This window comes from Panthera pardus, unplaced genomic scaffold, assembly GCF_024362965.1.
Source record: "Panthera pardus isolate Hobbes unplaced genomic scaffold, ASM2436296v1 HiC_scaffold_17, whole genome shotgun sequence".
Classification (NCBI taxonomy): domain Eukaryota; kingdom Metazoa; phylum Chordata; class Mammalia; order Carnivora; family Felidae; genus Panthera; species Panthera pardus.
In genome coordinates this window covers 18,432,398-18,455,421 of record NW_026526732.1, presented here as the reverse complement: position 1 = coordinate 18,455,421, position 23,024 = coordinate 18,432,398, and the positions used below count along the sequence as shown (strand labels likewise).

The 23,024-nt window shown below is 45.2% G+C and overlaps 1 protein-coding gene across 2 annotated transcripts in view; it reads left to right on the top strand.

Annotated features, from left to right (window-relative positions):
* The window catches only part of SASH1 (SAM and SH3 domain containing 1), a 334,045-nt gene that overhangs the window by 3,233 nt on the left and 307,788 nt on the right, over positions 1-23,024 (top strand). The window contains exon 1 of one of the 2 annotated variants that reach the window (XM_019424977.2): positions 14,170-14,322. The exons of the other annotated variant lie outside the window; for it this stretch is intronic. Within the exon in view, the coding sequence (XP_019280522.2) occupies positions 14,311-14,322 (12 nt within the window). The 5' untranslated portion in view covers positions 14,170-14,310. Of the gene's footprint in view, positions 1-14,169; positions 14,323-23,024 lie in introns of those variants that run through there. 2 annotated transcript variants of the gene reach the window in all.

The following is a 23,024-nucleotide window of genomic DNA, read 5'->3' as shown; positions in this document are numbered from 1 at the left end:
CATCCAGGTGAAGGGGACACCATTGAGTAAATTCTGGGAGACAGAAACAGCCCTTGTGGTGGAACGGGACTGAGTGTTGGAAAAGGAAACGCGTGTGAAGGGCCGGGGAGAGACAAAGCTGAGCAGATCCTGAAGAAGCTTCAAGGCCAAGCAGACAAGTTGAGACCTGGTAGGCAATGGGAGCCATGGAAAGCGTTGGAACAGTGGAATGGCATGATAAAAGCAGTGTTTAAGGAAAATGATTGTGTCCAGGTAGATTGAGTTCTGAAGATTCTAGAGGCCAGCTCGGAATGAGGTGCCAGTGGTCCCAGATTAGAGCGGGGGACAAGTGGAATAAGGAGAAAGAAGGATATTTCTCAGGGAAAATATGAAACACTCACTGATGAATGGGATCCTGTATGGTGCAGACTATACAAGGTTAGCAAATGATGGCTCTCTGGTGTAGGTATCAGTCTGTCTTTACTCAGAATAAAAGAGAAGTCCAATTCTTCTCCTTAGATCTACTCCTAAGCCATTCTCATACCTCCTTCCCTATTCCTTGAGTTACCCAAACCCTCTGTAGAAAATTCTCCAAACACCAGTACCCATCCTGACAATTCAGGCCAAAACTTCTATTCCAGGCACCACCCAGAACACTTTGATCCCTTAAAACTATCCTTCTCCCACACCCGGGTTCTTCAGATTCTGGTACATTTCCTAAGTTCTCTCTTAGCTGCTGTTTGCTGAACGTGAAACATCTTTCTTCTTTCTCCCTCACGGTCTTAGTTTTATTTCTAGTGAGTTTAGTCCTCACATCTCTCCCCTCTCTGGCGTTATTCAGAACAACATCAATTTGCCCCGTGATATCTGGTTTCCTGACAGTATACTTCAGCATTAGATGGTCCACTTTGCCGTGCATATACATAGTTGTGCTTGACTTAGAATCTCTCCTAGCGACAGAGAAAAGGGGTACACAGTTCACCTGATAGTTTGAAAGGGAAAACAAGTTATCACGACAAGTACACAGGTGAAAAAAACCAAGGGGTTGTGTATTGAGACTGAAATATCCCAGATAGATTTCAAGGGAAATTTTGCATCATAGAAGGTGAAGAACTTTAAGAGATCATGAGCATGTTCTCTTTAACCTGAAGAGTATTTTTAATAGCTTTTTTTTTCTTTTAATCTTTGAGCCAACGTTTAAAATTCAGAAGATTTGACATAACAATCCAGAAACATGCTTCCTTGAAAAAAGAATCAAAAGATAGGTCAATAATCAGCTGGAGCCGAGGATTGCTATCCCCTGTACATGGGGCATGCACTGCCCTCCTCATCTACATTTTCCAGTACTTATCAGGACATGTGGACATTTGAGTTTTGAGTTTGTGACCCAACTGATTTCTTATTGTCTGGAAAAGAGAAACTGAGGCACAGAGAGGTTGAAGAGCTTTCCCAGTGTGCCTCAAGAGGTTGGTAATAGTACAGGGATTAGAACTGAGCTTTGCTCTGACTCCTTGACCCTCTTTTTTCTGCCTTTTGGGAGTGTAGTTGTTTCCTGAATATAAGACCAGAAACGCTGACGAACTGGAGGAAGGCAAAGGTCTGCATGGGGGAACATTCTCATCAGCCAAAAGGGACCCTGAACAGGAGTTCCTGAGAGCAGGAATCTGGGGAAATCTAGAATAATAGCATTTCACGGGGCACCTGGGTGGCTCAGCTGAGCTTCCGACTCTGGCTGTCGGCTCATGTCATGATCTCGCGGTATAGAAATCGAGGCCCTCGTGGGGATCCACACTGAGCATGGAGTCTTCTTAAGATTCTCTCTCCCTCGCATTGTCTCTGCCCCTCCCCCTCTCGTACCCCCCTCTCTTTCTCTAAAAATAAAATTAAATTAAAAGAGAGTATTTCCTAACTGTGACCGTTGATGTGATTTTATTTTACTCCATCGTATTTGCTACTTCTAATTCCAAGAGGTAACATGCTTCATAATTAGCTTTTCCCCTTTGTTACAATTTCTTTACTTAAAACAACAACAACAACAACAACAAAAAAAAACTGTGTACTTGAAAATATGGCAGTTGGGATATAACATTGTAAGCGTTCGTATTGAAAATGTCCCAAATTTCTAAATGAAACTTACTGATAAAAACTATTCGTGTGTGTGTTTTCTCGTCCACTTTCCTCTCCTAAGCTCAATTCATTTCCTTAGACCTCTGGCCTGCACTGTTAGAGTCTCCGTCTTGAATATGTTAAAATGACATTGGCACTTGGCGAGAAGCTTGCAGCCTCCCGCAGACTCGGCTGGGCTGTGATCTCCGCAGGCTCACAGGGCGGGAGGGAGGGGGCCGTGATCATCCTGCTTATCATTATTGATGTGGCTTCAGCGACCTGTGATGCGTTTCTGTCCAGTGTGATTCTGGATGCAATTCAGAAAACACCTGCTGAAATCCTTGCGAGAAATCCATGTGTGTGCCAAGGCCGGGTGATTGGTGTCGCTCTTGAACAACGTGAAGGTCAACCTCTTGGCTCTCCTTTGGTAGTTATTTTAATGAAAGTCAGAATTCTTTATGGGGTGAATTTTAATACAGACCTAGCACAGGCTGGCATTTCTACTTTTTTGCAGAGTAACATTCAAAATAGCCATTTAACTAAAATGGAAGATGGGTGGAGATTTCGCAAGGCATTTGGAATTGGAAGATGAATAGGAAAGAGATTCTTTGTGTTCTCTGAAATACAGGAAAGCTTAAGATTAATGTTGGATCTCTGTTTTTACTACATCACTCTCATCTTCTTCAAAGGAACGGTGCCTCTCTGTTTGCTTTCTTTTCCCTAGTGGGGGTTCCTTCTTCCCCCTCCCCAAACCCTTGAAGCCTTTGGCTGATGTAACAAGATCATTCCTTATGTTGGTGAGGATGTTTCCACCCTAGCATTGATGGTGTTGTTTCCGACTCGGGTTCTATGTTTCTATCTACTACGTGCATATATGCATTGTAAATGAGAGACAAAAACTCTGTGGCAGTATTGGACAACAAGTCCACAGTAGAAGTTTCCATGCATAAGAGTTCGTTTGATCTGAGGGCGCATGGATTAAATGTGATATGGTTGATATAATAAATTGACTAATGACAATAATAACTAACGTTTTACATGTTTTGCATGTTTACTAAGTGTTTGGAACCGTACTAGGTATTTCATGGGCATTATCTAATTTAATCTTCATAATTGCCCCTACAGTCCACTAAAACGAATGTGATAATAATCTGTGTGGGTTAAGGTTTAGTTTTAGACACAGTTTAAGAGATTATCTGGGCTGGAGCACCAGAGTGGCTCAGTCAGGTGAGCATCCATCTCTTGTTTTCAGCTCAGGTCGTGATCCTAGCCAGGGTCACGGGATTGAGCCCCGCCTCGGGCTCTGCACCAAGCAAGGAGCCTTCTTGGGATTCTTTCTCGCTCTTTCTGTGCACCTCTCCTCCACTCATGCTCTACCTCGCTCTAAATATAAAAAATAAGGGGCACCTGGGTGGCTCAGTGGGTTGAGCATCCGACTTTGGTTCAGGTCATGATCTCGCAGTTCGTGGGTTCGAGCCCCGCGTCGGGCTCTGTGCTGACATCTCAGAGCCTGGAGCCTGCTTCTGATTCTGTGTCTCCCTCTCTCTCTGCCCCTCTCCCACTCATGCTCTGTCTCTCTCTGACCTACCATAGGGAGAACAGGTCAAGTCACCCAGAATGTTTACTCTGGAGAAGATACTGCTCTGGGTTGCGCAAAAGCCTATCGCCCCCTCCCCTCCCCCAATTAGTGGGCTGAAGTATATGACCCCAAGGGTTCCACCAGTGACACTGGCTATGACCTTGGCCAGTGGATGTGGATTCAGACAAACATAGGTGGGGAGTAAGGGAGAACAGAGAGTGGGGCAGCAAATCAAGGACTCTGGGAGGTGCCCAAGCAGAGGAGGGTAAAGGGTTTCTGAGCAAGGATTACAAACAAGGGGCCGAGGCTGAACGCAGCCTGCAGACTCATCGGCAGTGAGCATAGAGGGCCAGCAACTGTTCCTTTGAATGCGACTGGAGGCAGGTACCCTCTGGGTATCTCCCCAGTCCCTGCTCTCTCTTAGTCCCCGAGCCATCCACTCACATGCACTGGCCTGGCAACAGGTGGCCCAGATCTGAAGGCCCTGGTGTATAAGGTGACCTAGCAGCAGGTAAGTGCTGGATGAGGTCTCTTTTTTTCAATAATCTGTCATCCAAACTATAAAGCATGAGAGAAGGGTCACGAGGTTAGTGAGTCCTAGTTTGTTCAGTTGTGGGAACTGCACACGGAGAGGGCATGCCCACTAAAAACTGAGCCACATGGAGGCCGATTCTCACATCACCAAAGCAAGACAGTGTCCCTGGTAGGACTTGCTCAGTCACCACCCCATGCGCGTCTATGTTCCCTCCCTTCCGTGACTTCTTCTGCTTAGGGGAGGAAGATGACCCATGGGGTCAAAGAACCTAAATGCGAAAACACACAAGAGCTGGTGGCTGAACCCACCCTTTCCAGCTCTCCCAGCAAACATCCCCCAAGGTCTGCCCTCCCTGAGTCTGTGGGCTGTTCCCCAGGAGGGAGGCGAGGGGGCCCTGCCACAGCCTGGGAACCAGACAAGGATAAGTCATGACCAAGCCATGGAAGGAAGAGAAAGTAGAGAGAAGAGTTGGGGCTGGTTACAAAACAACCAGCACTGGGGCACCTGGGTAGCTCAGTTGATTAAGCATCCAACGTCAGCTCAGGTAATGACCTCATAGGTTCCAGCCCGCATCGGGCTCTGTGCTGACAGCTCAGAGCCTGGAGCCTGCTTCGGATTCTGTGTCTCCCTCTCTCTATACCCCTCCCCCACTTGTGCTCTGTCTCTTTCTCAAAAATAAATAAACATTAAAAAAATTTGGGGGTGGGGAGTGCCTGGGTGGCTCGGTCAGTTAAGCGTCTGACTTCGGCTCAGGCCATGATCTCACGGCTCAGGTCATGATCTTGCGGTTTGTGAGTTCGAGCCCCGCATCAGGCTCTGTGCTGACAGCTCAGAGCCTGGAGCCTGCTTTGGATTCTGTGTCTCGCTCTCTCTCTGCCCCTCCCCTGCTCACGCTCTGTCTCTCTCTTTCTCAAAAATAAATTAAAAAACATTTAAAAAAATTTTTTTTAACTTTTTCTTGAACAACCAGGACCAAAAGGGGTAGAATCTCCAGAGAGAAACCTTATGTAAGAAGTTCCAGGATAAGGAAGAGTAAAGAAAAAGGGAAGTAGCAGAGAGAAGTAACAAGACCAAATTAATAAATGGAAGACATAGATACATTGTTAGAACGAATTTTCAGTGGTGGACACGTTGTCCTTGAGACATTTGAAAAAAAAAAAAAAACAGGAAGAGCTAGAAGTACTCTGGAAGAAGCCCTCATGTACAGCTGAAAGGAGCTGTACAAAGAAATACTATGTCTTTTCTTTTGTCTCTGGGTTGCATTGCTGAATGGCTGGCTCTACAAGTCCCCAGCATCCTCCATGATGAGAGTTCAGGATTGGTGCTCCCATCCTGGGGGCAGAGCTCCCAACAGCCTATGCCCCCTTCCTTGGGTCATCTTTCCATTCTCTGTTCTCTCTCTTTCTTTCCTCCCTCCCCGACTTCATACCAATAAGGAAAGAAAAACTTGGGGAGACCTCTGGTGCAGGCTCCAATAACAATCTTGGCAGGTAAATTTCACACATGCAAAGTGAGTCATTTTCTCATAACTGAGATCAGGGGTTGTATTCCTCCCAAGAGAAAAAACACTTATATTGACGTGTTTATGTTTTGGAATAATAATATTTGTCCATGTGAAAATATGTGCGATTCCTTTCTGCCACACCATATGGCTGATTACTATTCATAATCCAAACAGTAGCAGCTGCTGCAGAATTTCGAGAATGAGTTTCCTTAAAGTAAAAACGGGCAAACTATTGGATGCCACATATTTTCCAGAGTATCACTATTCACCAGAAATCTACATATGGGTCCTTTTCATTAATCCAGTATAGTCTTTATTAATAGCTCAGAAGTTCATTTTTCTATATCCCCTTTTATTCTGTCCCTCTCATCCTACCCCACCCCATCTCAACCTGTGCCCCCAGGGGCTAGTCTACGTTGGGAAAGTGGATGCACATCAGCCAAAACCCTTGGCAACAGAGGTTCTCAGCATGGTTGATGTTGACTGGTGACGATGGCCAGGAAAAAATTGCAGTGTGTTTTTGCCCTAGTTCTCCACATGGCTTCCTCCACTGCTGAACTGCATTGTAGATGTGTGGTTAGTCAGACACATGGAGGCACTGAAGCAGTTAATGATCCTCTCTCAGGCCTACTTGGCCCAACTCTGAGGTAATGGAAAATGTAGAGTAGCACTTTCTACAGACCATTTGAATGTGGTTAGCAGAAACCCTTGAGGTTTGAGGAGGAAGTGATTTGCCAAATGGGCACTGGACAACACTATAGAAACCACCACAATCAACGGTACAAAATAGCCTAATTTCATAGAGAAGTATCTGCAAGTCTTCTCTATATCATCACATAGTCTTTCCGAGTCCCCCCACCACCAAAAGCTGGAAGCTTTAGAAAATCAAAACACTCTTTTTCTTTTTTTTCCATTAGAGTAGCCAAAACATTCTTTATGCTGATTCTACACGTCACAGTCGTAAACATCCAGACTATTTGGCAAAAAAATTAAAAAAAAAAAATCCTGACCCAATATACCAAAACTTGAGTCTACGATGAAAGTATATTTAGTGTAGTCTCATTTAATAACCTGAGTTTGTGTGATGTGTCATACATAGTTTTCAGAGTGTTTTCATGTATATTATTAGTAATTGAGACTTTTTTCCAAGAAGCCTATCAGGTGACCGAAATCAATGGACGTTCAATGGGACTGGGATACTGTCTCTGGCCTGGGTGCATTGTCCTATTCTCCCCACAACAGGCATCGCTAATTTCCAACTTGTTTCCGTTGTCTTCCTTAGCCATTTGTCTTTTTCAGGTGTCTCCTGGTCAGGTAGCTAAGTACCTGCTGCTTTTATCACAAGTTATAATAGGGTGATTTATCATTGTCATTCTCCTCACTCGCAACAAGAGAGCAACTACAAGATATTACAGAATTGGTCTGCGTACTTGGCCTTTAACAACAGTCTCTGATTTGAAATGGCATCTATGCCTCTGTCATCTCAGAGCTCCTCAAGGGGTCTCTGAGTCAGCCTTAACTTTGCCGGCCTTTACCTTCGGGTTGCACTGGGTAATTGTTTCATAAACTTCTCTTTTCCAGACGGAATATCTGACAATACTTCCAAGTCACTATTTGTGTTTAGTAGCCGTGTGTGTGTGTGTGTGTGTGTGTGTGTCTGCTTCTCATTTCTGTGTTTCTTTATCATCATAATCGGCCTGACTCAGGCCAATTATGTGATTGCCCTGTAGCCCAATAACGTGATTTCCGTGCTAAATAGTCCAAATACATTGTCCCGATAGATCACTGAAATCTTCTACTTGGCCACCTTCACCTGTGCCCAGTCCCCAGAAAACCTTTGCCCTGAAAGCTCAGCCCTGCCTACTCTTAGAATCTGTTCTGACTCACTCGTTAGTCTTCGCTTGAACAGAGATCAGTCCTGCTGTCCTAAGCCTAGTACCTGGTGGCCCTGGACTAAGTCCTGGGCACGCTGTCTGCTGACCCACACCTTAGCTCAGGCCTCGCGAAGCTGGTGGGCATGTGTGGGATGCTGCCACTGTCATCTGATTTCTCCCCATGCCCTCCTGCTGAGATCAATTACCCTACCTCACCCACGGGTTGTCCTGCTGAGCCAGCACTACCCTTCTGTGTTCCATTGACTCGGAGCGCCTTCCAAGTGGGCCTAGAAACAGAGTCATGTTATGATTGTCATGGGCTGTAGGCACTTTCATCTTTATGAGCCCCTTCCTCCGTTAAAAAATATGAAAAGTTGTGTTTTTTAATTGTGCTGGAAGAAAAGGCAAACATACTGATATTATCCATTAAAACATTTCTTTGACCTGAAAGCATATTGTTTTCTTCTGATTTGTTGAAAAGAAATGAATACATTTCCCTGGAATCCCAAATGTCTTATTGCAAGCCCTAAGCACCGTGCTTAGCGTGACTGATGGATAAGGGGCCCTCGCTAGAAATGGACCTCTGGGGCAGGCCCTTTTGCCTTAGATCAGTGTTTCAAGGTTCAGTCTTTTGCGAGACACATTTAGAAACGTTACCATTTGCTCTTCCCAATACAAGTCTTCACCTACTATTTTTCTTTAAATTTACCTTCTTTGGGGCGCCTGGGTGGCTCAGTCGGTTAAGCGTCCGACTTCAGCTCAGGTCACGATCTCGCGGTCCGTGAGTTCGAGCCTCGCGTCGGGCTCTGGGCTGATGGCTCAGAGCCTGGAGCCTGCTTCCAATTCTGTGTCTCCCTCTCTCTCTGCCCCTCCCCCGTTCATGCTCTGTCTCTCTCTGTCTCAAAAATAAATAAACGTTAAAAAAATAAATAAATAAGTTTACCTTCTTTGAAATTGTAATAACTGTATTTTTTCAAGGATACTTATGCCACTGGCATAGAGTTGCTCTTATGAACAGCATGTTTGTGTTCCCCCAAAATTCATGTGTTGAAGCCCTAATCCTCAGTGTGATAATATTTGGTAGGGGGAACTTGGAGAGGTAATTAGGTAACAAAGGTAGCGCCCTCAAGATAAGCTTAGTGCCCTCATAAGAAGAAGCACAAGAAAGCCTGCTTCTGTGGCAGCTCTTCGTGTATCCTCCGTGTGAGGACGCAACGGAAAGACGCTCTCTTCAAAGTGGGAAGTAGGCGTTCACAGGAGCTGAATCCGCCAGCGCCTTAATCTTGGACTTCCCAGCCTCTAGAACTGTGAAAAATAAGCGCTGTTGTTGAAGCCACCTAGTCATGCTAACTCGGTATTAGCAGCTGAAGCCGATTGAGACACTTGTCCTAAGTAGAAAGTACTCATTGATACAAATTAACATAAATACATTAGGCAATTTTTAAAAATTTAAGCTTGTTCATGTTCAACCTAATGCTAGCATTCTGAGTTCCTCAGCATCCTTTGTCCTCTGCTAGTCCTTGTGGAGTCAGTGGTGGGACCAACGCCTAACCCAAAGGTGTCCCCCTGGTCATGGTTTTCAGTGTATTCCCCGTCCACCTGCTGTCCGGGTTCCTGCTTCAAAACAAATGAACCGACTAGACATCCCCAAGTCAATTGAAACATTGACAGATCATCCCCACCCATTAGACTGGATCTTCCGGGAAAAACGTCGCTGGCTGTCGCAACCCTGACTCATCATTTCTCTCTAGAATGACACTGTCCAATAGAACCGGAAATGTACTCTGTCTGCTGTTGCCAATACTGGACTGCCAGCGGACACAAGTAACTACTGAGCATTTGGAACAGTGGCCACTGGGACTGAGGAATGAGATTGTTACTTTCACTTAATTTCAATTAATTTAAACGTAAACTCTTTAGCCACGTATGTCTATTGGCCACCATATGGCACAGGGCAGCATTACAGCATGTGATTTTGACTGTGGCCATTCTTTTTGGGTTCTAGATCCATCCCAGAATGGATTAGTTCTAAAATTCTTTCCCTTTGCATGAGGCCTGTCACGCCACACAGCTTGGCTTATGATTGAAATGGATGATACTTAAGCTAGCCGATATTTACATCCTACAGTGAAAGAAGGCTCTGGGGGGAGATGTGAAAGAAAGAAGCAGGAATAGAATATGAGAATCCTGTGTGCTTCTGAGTGTCATGGGGAGGAGGAGGGGAGGAAGGATAGAATGGAGAGATTGAGATATCAAAGACTGAGATTGAGATATCAAAGATTCCCCCCACTTTTCAGTCATATAAAGCTAAGAATAACCAAGATACAAGCTGTATTAATTTCATCTTATTTCCCGATCATTCTTCTCTTTTTTCCACTTAAAACAATTGTCAGTTGGGGGTCAAAGGTTTAGCTTCAGAATAAGCAGTCTGCTCAATAGTTTGTCATTAATCTGCTAAATCTAGAAACTTCAGCTAGGGCTGGCTTCAAGCCCCAAGCCGTAATGTTTAAGTCTTTGGACCAACTATATTGAATCAGATTTAGGATAAAGGCTGGCACTTACTCATGCAGGCCAATGAGGCCCCAGGTGCCCATGACTGCGTTTGTTTGTTTTTTTTAATATTTTTTGTAAGTTTATTTATTTATTTTGAGAGAGAGGGAGAGACAGAGCAACCACACGTGGGGGAGGAGCAGAAAGAGAGGAGGAGGAGGAGGAGGAGGAGGAGAGAGAGAGAGAGAGAGAGAGAATATACCAAGCAGACTCCCCACTATCAGTGCAGAGTCAGACGTGGGGCTCAAACTCACCAACCACGAGATCATGACCTGAGCCAAAATCAAGAGTCGGACGCTTAACCAACTGAGCCACCCAGGCGCCCCCATGACTGCATTTAAACAGACCTTTGAGGAGCCCAGTAATGGCACTCACTGGCATAGCACACACACAGATGACTGTCTATCCATTCTTGCCCTACCACCCCCTGCTTCCTCTCCCTCGGGGCCCTCTATTCCATGTGGTATACTGTTTCTTCTTGGAGACCATGAGCTTGGACAGTGACCCTCTCTAGAACTCTTGGAATGGGATGGCATTCAATTGGAATGGGATTGATTACCTAAGCCAATGATGGAATTCTACTTCTTTCACTACGTATTGATTTTGGAAGAGGAACATGACCTAGGGCCGGCTGTTAAGGAACACTTGGAAAAATTTGCCTACCAACAAAAAGAGATGCACAGAAAGAGATCTTTCTTCCTCCACTGGCATTGTTGGGTCTACAACTGAGACCAGAAACTGTAGCAGCATTTTTCACCTGTGAAGTATAAAGATGACCGGATGGATGGTGGAGGGGAGGGGTGGACAGGGTCCTTGCACACTAGAACAGGCAAATTAACCCTGAGACAATTTGGACCTCCTTCTTGTGAAATCATCCACCTCCCAGTGGGTTAAGACATTCTGAATTGGTCTTCTGTTATTAGCAGCTGAAATCATCATTGCTGATACAATAACACATCGTGGAGTTCTTATTGCCTCTAATTTGACTTAAAACTTCTTTGCACCAGGATATGAGCAGGACAAAGCCTTAGCCTTTCCCTGCTTTGTGGATTGGAGCTATGATCTTTTCTGACAGTTTATTACTTTACTTCTGGGATGCCTCTCCATATAAAATCCCTACCAAACTTGACCTATTTCTTCCTCTTTGACATGGGAATCAAGGACTGAGAAACTGCTCTCTTTCACTGTAATTCATGACTAAACACAACTGATAGTAAAAATAAAGTGTGAATAGCAAATAATAAATAATAGTAATAAGATGGGTGCCTGGGAGGCTCAGTCAGTGAAGCGTCCGACTTCGGCTGAAGTCATGATCTTACGGTTCGTGGGTTCTAGCCCCGTGTCAGGCTCTGTGCTGGCGGCTCGGAGCCCGGAGCCTGCTTGGGATTCCGTGTCTCCCTCTCTGTCTCTGCCCCTCCCCTGCTGGTACTCTGTCTCTCTCTGTCTCTCAAAAATAAATAAACGTTAAAAAAAAATCTTGTTAAATAATAGTAATAAGACACAGCCATTTACCATCATGCTTTTAATTACAAATGTAAAATATAGTTTTATTTGTGTCTTTAAGAGTGAGCCCTTTTTCTGCTGAGCATGGAATATCGAACACTTAATTAATGGGCATAATTCTATTTCCACTGTGGAGACGGGACAAATCATAGCAGCTCTCACCCCAAAAGCAGAAACCCTTTGGGCAGTCTGTCTCCACTAATGCATATATTGATATACATGCATATTTCCCATTAATACTAATAGACCCTAATGCGACTGTATAAATCACCTGAATTCTGATGCAGTGTGAATGCGATGTTGGATGATTCAAGAGGAGCTCACAAAATACATTTGTCTGGGAGCTATTTCTTAATATGCCTTTATCATGTAGCCGGATTCCTCCCCTGTGACTGAAATATTAATCAAAGGCTGTTTCTGCCAGTTCCCATCTCGTGCAGCCCCCTCTTGTCATCAGAAGAGATGAAGTAGACTGTGCACCTCTACTCAGGTGTAGTTTAAGATTCTATTGGAAGCAATAAGAAGGGAATAGACAGAAAAGAGAAATTAAGAGAGATTTTCCTTTTCGTGGTGAGCACCACATGGGGCCCGGGCTGAGTTAAGCGTATACATGTGCTTGAATCCTGGAACAAGTGCCAGATCACCTAGGCTAAGTATGAGGAATTTACACACCTTTATTCCCCACTTTGTCCTTACCCACTGGAAGCTATATCGAGCATTTTACCTCCAGGGTTCCAGAGCACTCTTTATACCTCCACTGTCAGTGTGCTCTCTGGAGAAATGCATTCTATTACCTCCCACAACGGTGAGAGAAAATTCCAGCCAGCTGGCCTCACTCTTCTGCTCTCACCTAACTTCAAGCTTCCTCTCTTCCCGGATCTTCCTCCTCTCCTACGTGGATTCTCGGCACAGCGATTGCTCACAAAGACTTTTGTTTTACCCTATCATAGGCAAAAAAGAAAAAGTATACCCTTAAGAATCAGACAGAAAGAAAAATATCAATTGTAAGTAAAAACGTACGTAGCCCTTATTTATTGCTAGACCACGTAATCTTGGGATTATGACAAATAAGCACCAAAAAGGATTTGGGGCTGTATGTCAAAATAACATTCCATCCAGCCCTGCAGCTTTTCACAGTTAGGCAAAACCCTGGGTGTTTCCATGAGTGTTTCCCAGGGCATAACAACGCCAAGAGCGCCCCTTTTGCAGGTAAAGATGCCGAGGCCAATCAAAAATGTTGCAAAATAGCACCAGTGATTTGTATGTTAATATGTTCAAAATCATTTCGATTCATCTCTATTCCAAGAGAGTGGAAGAATAATTAAATACAGAGCTGCTCGAATAGGTTTTTAAATTTACGGTGTCTTAATTTCCAAAGCCCTCGATGAATCTTAGAGTCTACTGAAACATTTCAGAATTGCTTTGGTCATTACAATCTGCCTGAACCCAAGGGAACACTAGGATTTAGCTAAGCTTTAGTAATAGTTGGAGATTAGAGGAAACGGTATGGAGTTATAGTAGATCTTCAAATCTTGCTTGAAATTGGGACATCTTTTTAAAAATGCGACCCTTCTAATACTAGTTAGTAAGAGGTATTACTCTGTAAAGTTAAAAGTTCCATTTTTAAAAGAAAACACGAATATGGAATGAAAGAGCTCGTGCAGCGTAACTCTGTTATCTACCTTGGAAGGAAATATGGTTCTTTGGACCATAAAACTCTGGCTCAGGCATCTTCATCCTAATGGCCTCTTATCAAATTATGAATATCAGATTTAGGAGGAACCAAAGATGTGCCACCTCCAACAAAAACACCTGAATTCATTCATTCATTCATTCATTCATTCATTCAATAGCTCGTTACATGCTTGCTGTGGGCCAGACCCTGTGCTAGGAATAAACACAAAAAGAAGACATATTCTTGCTCTTCAAGGGTTTCCTGGGCTGGGAAGAGAAAACCAGTGGAGAGGCAATGAAGGAAGGGACTGGAAATGTATTGGGACATTTATTTAGGTTAGAGTCCTTGTCCAGTAGGTAATATCATCCCCCATGTTACAGCCTGAAGCCCAGAGAGTTTAAGTAACTGACCCAAGGTCCCACAGCATGTGAATGAATTAGAAATCAAACTCTCATATGTCTGATCATGCTCTTTGCACCGCACCCATGCTAAACTGTGTGATCCCCGCGGCCACACGGTATCATGCAGGTGGCCTTCGACAGCTGCCACCTGCTGCTGACTGGCACGGTGCCACTGGAAGTGTTGCTCTGGGTTGTGATGTTGGCACTGGAGCCCACATTCCTTCTCTGAGGGCACTCTGGAATGGGGAAGAGAATCTAGGAGTGCTGTCCTCAGGAGGATTTGCAACGTCATTCATTCTCAAGCAGTCTGGAAGCAGCTCTCAGGCATACCTGAATGAAACTGAGGAATGTCCCCTCTCGTCTTCAGGGGAAGAGTGTTCTGCTGACCAGTGAACAAACCAACGTCACTAGGAGTCATTTGATAGCTCCTCGAGAATTTATTAGACAGGCAGCAGACAGCCCTTGGAGTACTGGAGCTGTGGCAAGAGAGACTGCCTCGGAAATTGGGAGAGTTTAAGACAAAGCCAAGAGAAGAGAAAAATCTTCTTCACCCAGAGCATTGGTAGGAGAGGGGAGCCACCGTGTTATTCAGGACGCAGTTCAAATGAGTGTGAAGGTAAGAGAGATGCACGGGTAGCTCGTTCGGCCATGGGCCCAACGCTGATGTCAAAGGACTATAAATATGAGGACAAGCCAAGGTAAGAGAGATACACTGGGCAGTTCGTTCGGCCATGGGCCCAACACTGATGTCAAAGGAGTATAAATGTGAGGACAAGCCACCAGAGGCATAAGAATTAGGACCTTGGGAAACTAGAGAAAGATTCAAGCAACAGTTGTGAGAAGACAGGTATACAACTGCTTATCCTTGATCGCGAAGTCCAAGTGCTCTGACCACTGAAAATTTGGGGTGGCGGACCTGCCTTGGATTGACGTAAGACTGTAATCTTGATTCATCCCTCTTACTGTGAATATTCATCGTTTTGCTGTAGAAATATCCATATATTTAGCCATGGATGATGTTGGTGGGGTTAAGTGATATCGAAGATAGAAATATATTACATTTCTAAGAAAACCAAAGGCTGAATTCCAAAACACACCTGTTCCCAAGGGTTACAGGTAGGTGACTGTGCGTCACGCCCCTCCATCCACGGGATCTCATTTAATCCTCCCAAAAGTGTTGAGAGACAAGGTGACAAGGTCTTATTTCCCTCCACTTTGTAGATGAAAAAAGTGGACAGGAAGCCATTCGTGGGACCAACTCCAACCAGTAGAGAGTGACAGATTAAGGACTGACCCCCGAGCATCTCAAAACAGTCCCTATACTCAAACCTGTGCCATGCATCATTCTAATGGGGACTCGGACACTGCCAGCTTCTCCTGGTAAAACCTGCATCTGACCCCAACACCTCCCACAGCTGTCTTGGTTTTCATAACAAGCAACAGCTGGGCTAGAGCCCCAGTAAGCACAAGGCTCTAGAAAGTGTTGAGTTAGAGTGAAACAGGACTCCTTTTAAAATTCTGACTTCTCTCAGCCGCATACAGGCCTCTAGGATGGTCTTGACCCTTGAAGGGGACTCAGACTCCTTTGAGAATCTGATTAAAGCTCTGAACCTTCTCTGTAGGATACTACACATACAAATTATTTGTTCTGTTTCAGGGGAGCCTATTTGTGAAATCCAGGTCAAGAATCTCTTTGCTCGGCTTTTAGGGGATTGGTAAATTGTCCATAGCAAAACTCAGAGCAAAGTTCAACTTTAAAGCGTGAAGATCATTTCAATTAATATAATTCAGTGATTCAGTCAAGACGTAATTGCTATTGAAGCCCAGAATTCCCTGACCAAAGGTGTGTGTGTGTGTGTGTGTGTGTGTGTGTGTGTGTGTGTGTGTTGGAGTATTGGGAAGAAAGACTGGGCATTCTTTTGGCTTCTCAAGAAAATTACCCATACAGGTATTATTAAATCTTGACAGTTCTGTTGACCTCTCGGCTCTTATAAACATTGAAATGGTCAATCCTGAAAGCAGGGATTGCATTAGAAGTCATTTTCAATTCCAGGGTCTTGTAAGTATCTTCTGTCTATATTTTCTTGGAGACTGTCGTTCTCCTAGGCAGCCTCCTTTCTACCGTCTGCAATACGAAAACTTGCAAACCATTGTCAAGGTCCAACTATAAAGATTCTCCAGCTGGCATCATAACCGCATTGTTCATCTTCCCCCTTGCGCTTTTGATTGACTGGGGTTCCAAGCCATTATTTCCTAAAACTAAATGTTTCCTAATCTTTTATATCTCTGGTTTGATAGTTATGATAAGCCTCCTCCCAAGGGTATAAAACTGAAGCTGATGAATAGAAGCGTGCTCGTCATTAGCCAGTACACAAAACAACGCCTTCTCGGAAATTCAGAAACACAATAATGGCAGATTTCGTGTTTTACATGATTACCTTTATGACAGTTCTGTCACTCCACACCGAGCGCAATGTATCCGGGTGGGTTTTTGTCTGACGAGAGTATCCATGGCTCATGACGCTGGGTTGAGCTGTATTTCTGATGTGTGCGTTTGGTAGCAGCTAGAAACTGGCGGTGCATGCATTTTGATGTGAAGTCAAAAAAAGGCCTGTTCAGAGGAGTAAAATGCTCGTACGCCCCTCGTTTCCCACGTGTTGATCCGGGATTAAATGATAAATACAGCGTAGCAAACAATGGGCAAGTTCTTGGACTCCGAAGTTCGTCCAACCTGGGTTTGGGTGTTGAATCCATCACTTACCAACCGAATGACTCTTGACAAGTTACTTCATTTCTCTAGGCCTCGTTCTCTGTAACATGGAATTAAAAATAGTATTTCCCAATAGAGTTGTTTTAAGGATTAATTGAGATGATGCAAGTAAAGCCCTCAGCAGAAAGTAGCATCTTCTCTTAGGATGACAATCGTGTCCCATCTCCGTTCTCCCACAAGGACCCTCTCGGGTGTCATTTGGCCTTAAATACAACTGAGTCTCCAGATGCACCAAGGTGTATATTTATTTGGTATTTCTCCTAGCTCTGCGATACCAGAAAAGGAGGACGTGGAGGAGAAGAGGGGAGGTGAAGCTCCTACTACCAGAGTGCTTTGCATGAGAGGGAGATTGCAAGCCTCTGTGACAAACAGCTTTTTGGCAAACGTTAACAGGAGCTCAGTGTGTTTCTGCTGAACTGAGCGGGACAGGCAAGACAAAGAGAAAGACCGGACCCTCTCCACCTGCTTCCTCCCTGGCACCTCGTTCACCGCTCAGCTGTGGCCCTGTGAGGTTGTCACAGGTGAACGGCTCAGATTTGTTCCAGACCAAAAGAGTCTAGGGAGGCAGGCGGGTCTGTCTCTGTCTCCCCTGGGTCCCCGGGGGCCCAGGGACGCCAGGTTCATCTGAGACCAGCATGGGGATCACCCGTCACCTGTCTCTGCAGAATTGGACCAAAGACCCAGAGGAGTCCTGCCAGTACTGGGACAGGCTCTCGGTGGCAAAGGCTGCTGGCCCTGCTGGATTTTTTTCTATCTGCCTTTGAATAGCTTTGAGCCTAAAACCACCTGTCTTATTCCATCTGAAATCCAGTAAATATCTGGAAGAAAACAGCCCCATTTGGAAATCAGCAGTGTGTGGATCTCAGTTTCTTGGAAGTTAATACAATTTCAAAATGTGTGTCATAACAAGGCAGAGGTTCTAGAAGAGGAAACATTTATAAGACTCGGTCTGTTTAAATGATGGTAAATAGGCCTTCCGTAAGGTGGTTTGGCAATAGCTAATGCGGCGCGTTTCTTATGGTCTTGTGCCCCCTGGAGGGGCGCGAGGCTGTCTTTAGGACATCTACAGAGATTTTGGCAGCCCGCCTTTCCTCATGGCTCGTCATGAGGAAACTTATAATAGGTTAAAACATTTGAAAAGGAGATTCTCCGTAATAAGCAGCCCTGCATGGGAGGTCATAGAAAGCAACATTTTAATGATTTAACATTTTACTGATGACGAATTGTGGTGTCATTTCATTGGATCCCCAGGTATAAGGTTCCAGTGTAAAATCCGTTAGAATCACCTAGTAGGGAGAGCATGCCTGGACTTTTCCACAATACTAAGATTTGGGGATTTAAGTCGCCAAACTAGAAGAAATACCTAATTCAAAAACAAACACAGAGGCACCTGGGCGGCTCAGTCAGTTAAGCATCTGACTCTTGGTTTCAGCTCAGGTCGCCATCTCACTGTTTGCGGGTTCAAGTCCTGCGTTGGGCTCTGTGCTGATAGCGTGGAGTCTGCTTGGGATCCTCTCTCTCTCCCTCTCTCTGCATCTCTCCTGCTCGCTCGCTCTCTCTCTCAAAATACATAAATAAACAAGTAAAAAACAAAAACAAAACAACTTTTCCTATAGCAGAACTATAACCAGCAATATATTCTAATAAGCAGCCAGGACAGTAATTTTCCGGAACATGGGTAACGTGAAGGAATTTTGCAGCATTATTTTCCCACGTCTACTTTTACCCCTTTTTAGCTTGTTTCTTTTTCCTACTACTTTTATTTTCTAAAGAAAGGTGCCCAGATTTCTTGTTTACTTGGCCTTCTGGGCTGCCTCATGTTTGTGCAAATTAGGCTTTTAATATTTATTCATTTTAGAATATTTTTGTTATTATAAGACTTGTGGCCAGAGGAAAAGAAAACATGAAGTGTATTGAATTACTTACAGTGGCAGTTGATATTGTTATTGTAATATCATGAACAAAAAAAAACATAAAGCAACGGGCTGGAGTCAGGACACGTGGGCTTCAACCCGTGCATCCCCAGGAAGCCTGTTGGCATCCTGGGGACATTTATGTGAGGTGACCACTCGGGTCCGTCCACTTTGAAGGGTCCGGGGCACTGCCCAGCAGGGCACAGGGAAACAGGGTGGGACACCAGCACTCGAGTCAGCCCCGCTCAGGAACGTATGTCCTCTCTGACCTCATCGGATCTGATATTCCTCATCTCTACCAGGAAAAGAGTGATGGGGCGCCTGGGTGGCTCGGTCGGTTGAGCGTCTGACTTCGGCTCAGGTCATGATCTCACAGTTCGTGGGTTCAAGCCCCCCCTCAGGGTCTGCGCTGACAGCTCAGAGCCTGGAAACTGCTTCAGGTTCTGTCTGTCTGTCTGTCTCTCTCTCTCTGCCCCTCCCCCGATTGTGCATGCTTGCTCTCTGTCTCTCTCTTTCTCAAAAATAAATAAGGAAACATTTAAAAAAAAGAAAAGAGTACTAACATCCCCCAAAACATGGTGAGAGAATTAGGCTGGTTTGTTCAATGAAATCTTGGGCTGTAAAGTGCTTACCCCTGGTGCCTAAAACAGAGTGTGCACTGATTATTATGCACCATCCAGGCCCACTTAGCTCCAAACAGCACCAAACAGAGAGACTCTGGGGCCAGACTGCTCTGCCACTTACTGGCTGGGCCACCTTGGGCAAGTTACTTCGTCTCTCTGTGCCTCGGCTTCCTCATCTATAACTCAGTGATAACATTAATAGCAACCAGCCCCATAGGAATATTGCTCAGATTTTTTAAATTCAAGCCAGAAACGATACCACTACTTGGGCACGAACCTAGTGCTCGCTGTGTGTAGGTCACTGAACTTAACATGCTTTATGGGCCTTATCCCTTTTTTTAATGTTTATTTATATTTGAGAGAGACAGAGAGAGAGAAAGAGTGTGTGTGCCAGTGGGGGAGGGGCAGAGAGAGACAGAGACTGAATCGGAAGCTGGCTCCAGGCTCTGAGCTGTCAGAACAGAGCCCGACGTGACACGGGGCTGGAACTCACGAACTGTGAGATCGTGACCTGAGCCACCCAGGCGCCCCACCTTATCACTTTTAACCCTATGGTTGCCCATGAGGTGCTATTCCATTCTTCTCCCCATTTTACAGACGAGAGACTGAGAGCTTTGCCCGCGTTCACACAGTCAGCAGGCAAAGGAGGCAGGGCTCAAACACGGGTCACCCTGATACAGAGTGTGCTTCAGCCCTACATCTGTGCCCGGCCTCTGTCCCCCCCCCAGGGAATGGCGTGTGCGGGTCCTAAACACTAAGCCGCTTTCAGGGCGGGTCCAGGCAATAACATTAGGGGAGGCGACCCCCCCATCAAAGCATTGGAAGTTCAGGAAGCCGGTCCCCAGGCTGACTAGCTTCATTTGCACCCTCATTTGCAAACCAGATTCTGGGTTGAGTGTAGCTGCACCGTTAAGAGGGCACTGCGTGCGTACTCTGCTTAAAAGTCAAGCACTTTGTAGAACATCTGCTTGAAATTGTGTGCCACTGATTGAAATGGAAAACAAACTCAGCTGCCAAGCAACAGTGGAAAGAGGACAGGAGAAAAGAACTAGTGACAAACAACTAGTTAGCACATCCCGACACATGGTTATGATAAGAGCCCAGTGGAAACAATAACCTACCAAGTAAAATTACTGGGGTCTTTGCCACAAGCTGTTTTCTATTCCGATACGTAAACTACAAAACTGTTACGGTTCTGTCCGATGGTACAAATCTATAGACCTGGTTTTCTTTCATGGGAAATGCTTTTTTTTTTTTTTTTAACGTTTATTTATTTTTGAGTCAGAGAGAGACACAGCATGAACGGGGGAGGGGCAGAGAGAGAGGGAGACACAGAATCAGAAGCAGGCTCCAGGCTCTGAGCCGTCAGCCCAGAGCCTGACGCGGGGCTCGAACTCGCGGACCACGAGATCGTGACCTGAGCTGAAGTCGGACGCTTAATCGACTGAGCCACCCAGGCGCCCCTCATGGGAAATGCTTTTAATTTGTTAAGTCTATCACGACACTGTGCCCCAGCGCGTCTGACTGAACAAGCTCCCTGGCCTTTGTCCCCACCCCTCCAAGTGTCGGGAGGAGGGACAGCTTCCTCCCCTCTCCCAGCACCCCTGTCAGGACAGAAAAGGCTCATGCTCACAGGACTTTGGAAGAAAGTTCCGGTCCAGATTTTCTAGGTCAACACAGTTGGCAAGAGGCAGAGTCAGGATTCAAACCCAAGCAGTTTGGAGGCCACCTCACCCTGTCAGCTCTTCTGTTCTTGAAGGTCATCATCTAATCTGATCCGACCACGACTTGGGTGCCTGCCTCAGGATGGACATCTTTATCCTTTCCCAAAAGTATCCTACATTTTTAGAATCTCTAAAATATTCCCCTCCCTTCCCAAGGTGAACATAACTTAGAGCTCACTGTTAATGTTGCACTTCTGGGCTCAGCCAGACCGTGGATGGGGGTGGTGAGCTAGAGAGAGAGGCTCACTTGAAAAGACCTTGGAGCAGGGGGTGGGTGCTCAGGTTGATAGGAGCCGTGAGAAGGCAGTGATGGCCTCGATTACAGGAATGGTGTTGAAAGCAAACCCACAACACCTCCCTTGACTTCTCAGAAGGAGAGCAGCCTTCCTTAACAGTCTTAGTCAGCTTGAGCTGCTATAACAAAAATACCATAGAATGGGTGGCTTCAACAGCAAGCGTTTATTTTCACAGTTCTGGAGGCTGGGAAGTCCAAGATCAAGACTGTAGCACATCCTGGCATACAGACTATCGTCTCCTTATATCCTCCCATAGCTAGCTCTTTCCTCTTCTTAGAAGGACACCAATCCCACTGTGGGGGGCCCCACCGTCCGAAGGTCCCATCTCCAAATACCATCGCATTAGGACTGCCGCATATGAATTTGGAGGGGACACTAACATCCAGTCCACAGCCCGAGGAACAAAACAGCAGCCATATTTTCTCTTGCAAAACCATCTTTGACCCAGTTCTTCCATTTCCTTCAGCCCCTACATCTAATTGGTTGTCTCTTCTTCTTCTTAGAAATTACATGAACTCCTTCCCCCTCTGCTTTCAGTTGTTATTACTTCTAGCCCCAAACTTCAAAGTCCAGTAATTCTGCTGATCTCAGTCTTTCCCGCATTCTCATCCGCCATGCACACAAGTATCTGATCATTTCTTCCTGCGCTGAAGAGTTTGATTCCCCATTGCCTGTATGATCAAAGGTCTTTATCCCCAGACTCTTGTCCATCTAGGATCTGATCTTCACTCACTGTATGAATTATCTGCTCCAAACAAACTAGTCATTCTCTATTCCCTCAATATGCCTCATGGTTCCCACAGTTACCCCTCCAACCAGAAGTGCCCTTAGATCCAAGTGACAATGGCCTTTCCTCCAGCTTCATGCTCTAGGGGACCCTACTCTGGCCTTACCCTGCTCTGGCTTTACCCTTCCTCCTGAAAAACTGGCAGGACCAAGGGGATGTGCTCACCCCAAACCCAAATCCTGCTGTCTAGTCCATAGTCGGGATACCTGAGACTCAGAATTCCCTGCTCCAATGGCCCAGTGACAGTTTCCATGGCCTGTCTGCATGGGGACCAGGGTTGGGGATAAGTGGACTGAGTTTAGACTTGCAGGCCAGAGTGTTTACATGTGTGCTTATGAGGAACCTGGGGAATAAAGAGAGGGGGCACGCCTCATGCCAGGGGCCAAGGGCTGGCTCTCCCATACCACTGCCAAATTGTAGAAGCTGGTGATTATAAAATATGTTTGTCAAGGTAAAAGGATTGAGCATGTTTTATTTAACAGTTTGTTAGCTTGATTTATAACTTTAGAATAGATAGAACACATTTTATTTAACAGTCTATTAGTTTGACTTATGACTTTAAAATATTAAGACATGAGGTAGTAGATTTCATTTGTATTTCTGTACCAGGATTCAGAAATGTTAGGGACTCCCATTCCCTCTACTTCAATTTCTACTGGTCAAAAATTTACAGTCTTTTAAGTTACAGGTCAATTCTCACATTTACCATAAAGTCTTTGCTGACTACCCTGGCTGAAATGTATTTTTCCCATTGCTTCCTTCATTCACAAAACAGTTTCAGTGACTTGTTAGGCACTAGGCACTACGTTTGGGACGAAAAATATAGGTATGAGTAACAGTCCCCTTTCCCCCACAGAGTTTACTTACTACAAAAGAGTCACAGAGGTAAACCATACACAGTTTATCGGCACCTTCTATCGGCATTACGTCCAACTGTATTTCAAATATGGCGCTCCCCGCAATCTTCCTAAAATCCCAATTCAAGTCTCCATGACTTTGAATCTAGACTATGCCACTGCTCTTGACCTGCTTATGATCCTACCAGCTGTCCTAAGAACCTTCTTCCCTGATTAAAACCCTCCAATGCCTTTCTGCTGCAATTAAAATAAAATCCAAACCCCTATCTGGCCCCCAATGGCGTCTCCTACATCTTTCCCTTTCGTCCTTTACTCGAGTGACTTCTGAAGCCTTCCTCGCTTCTTTCC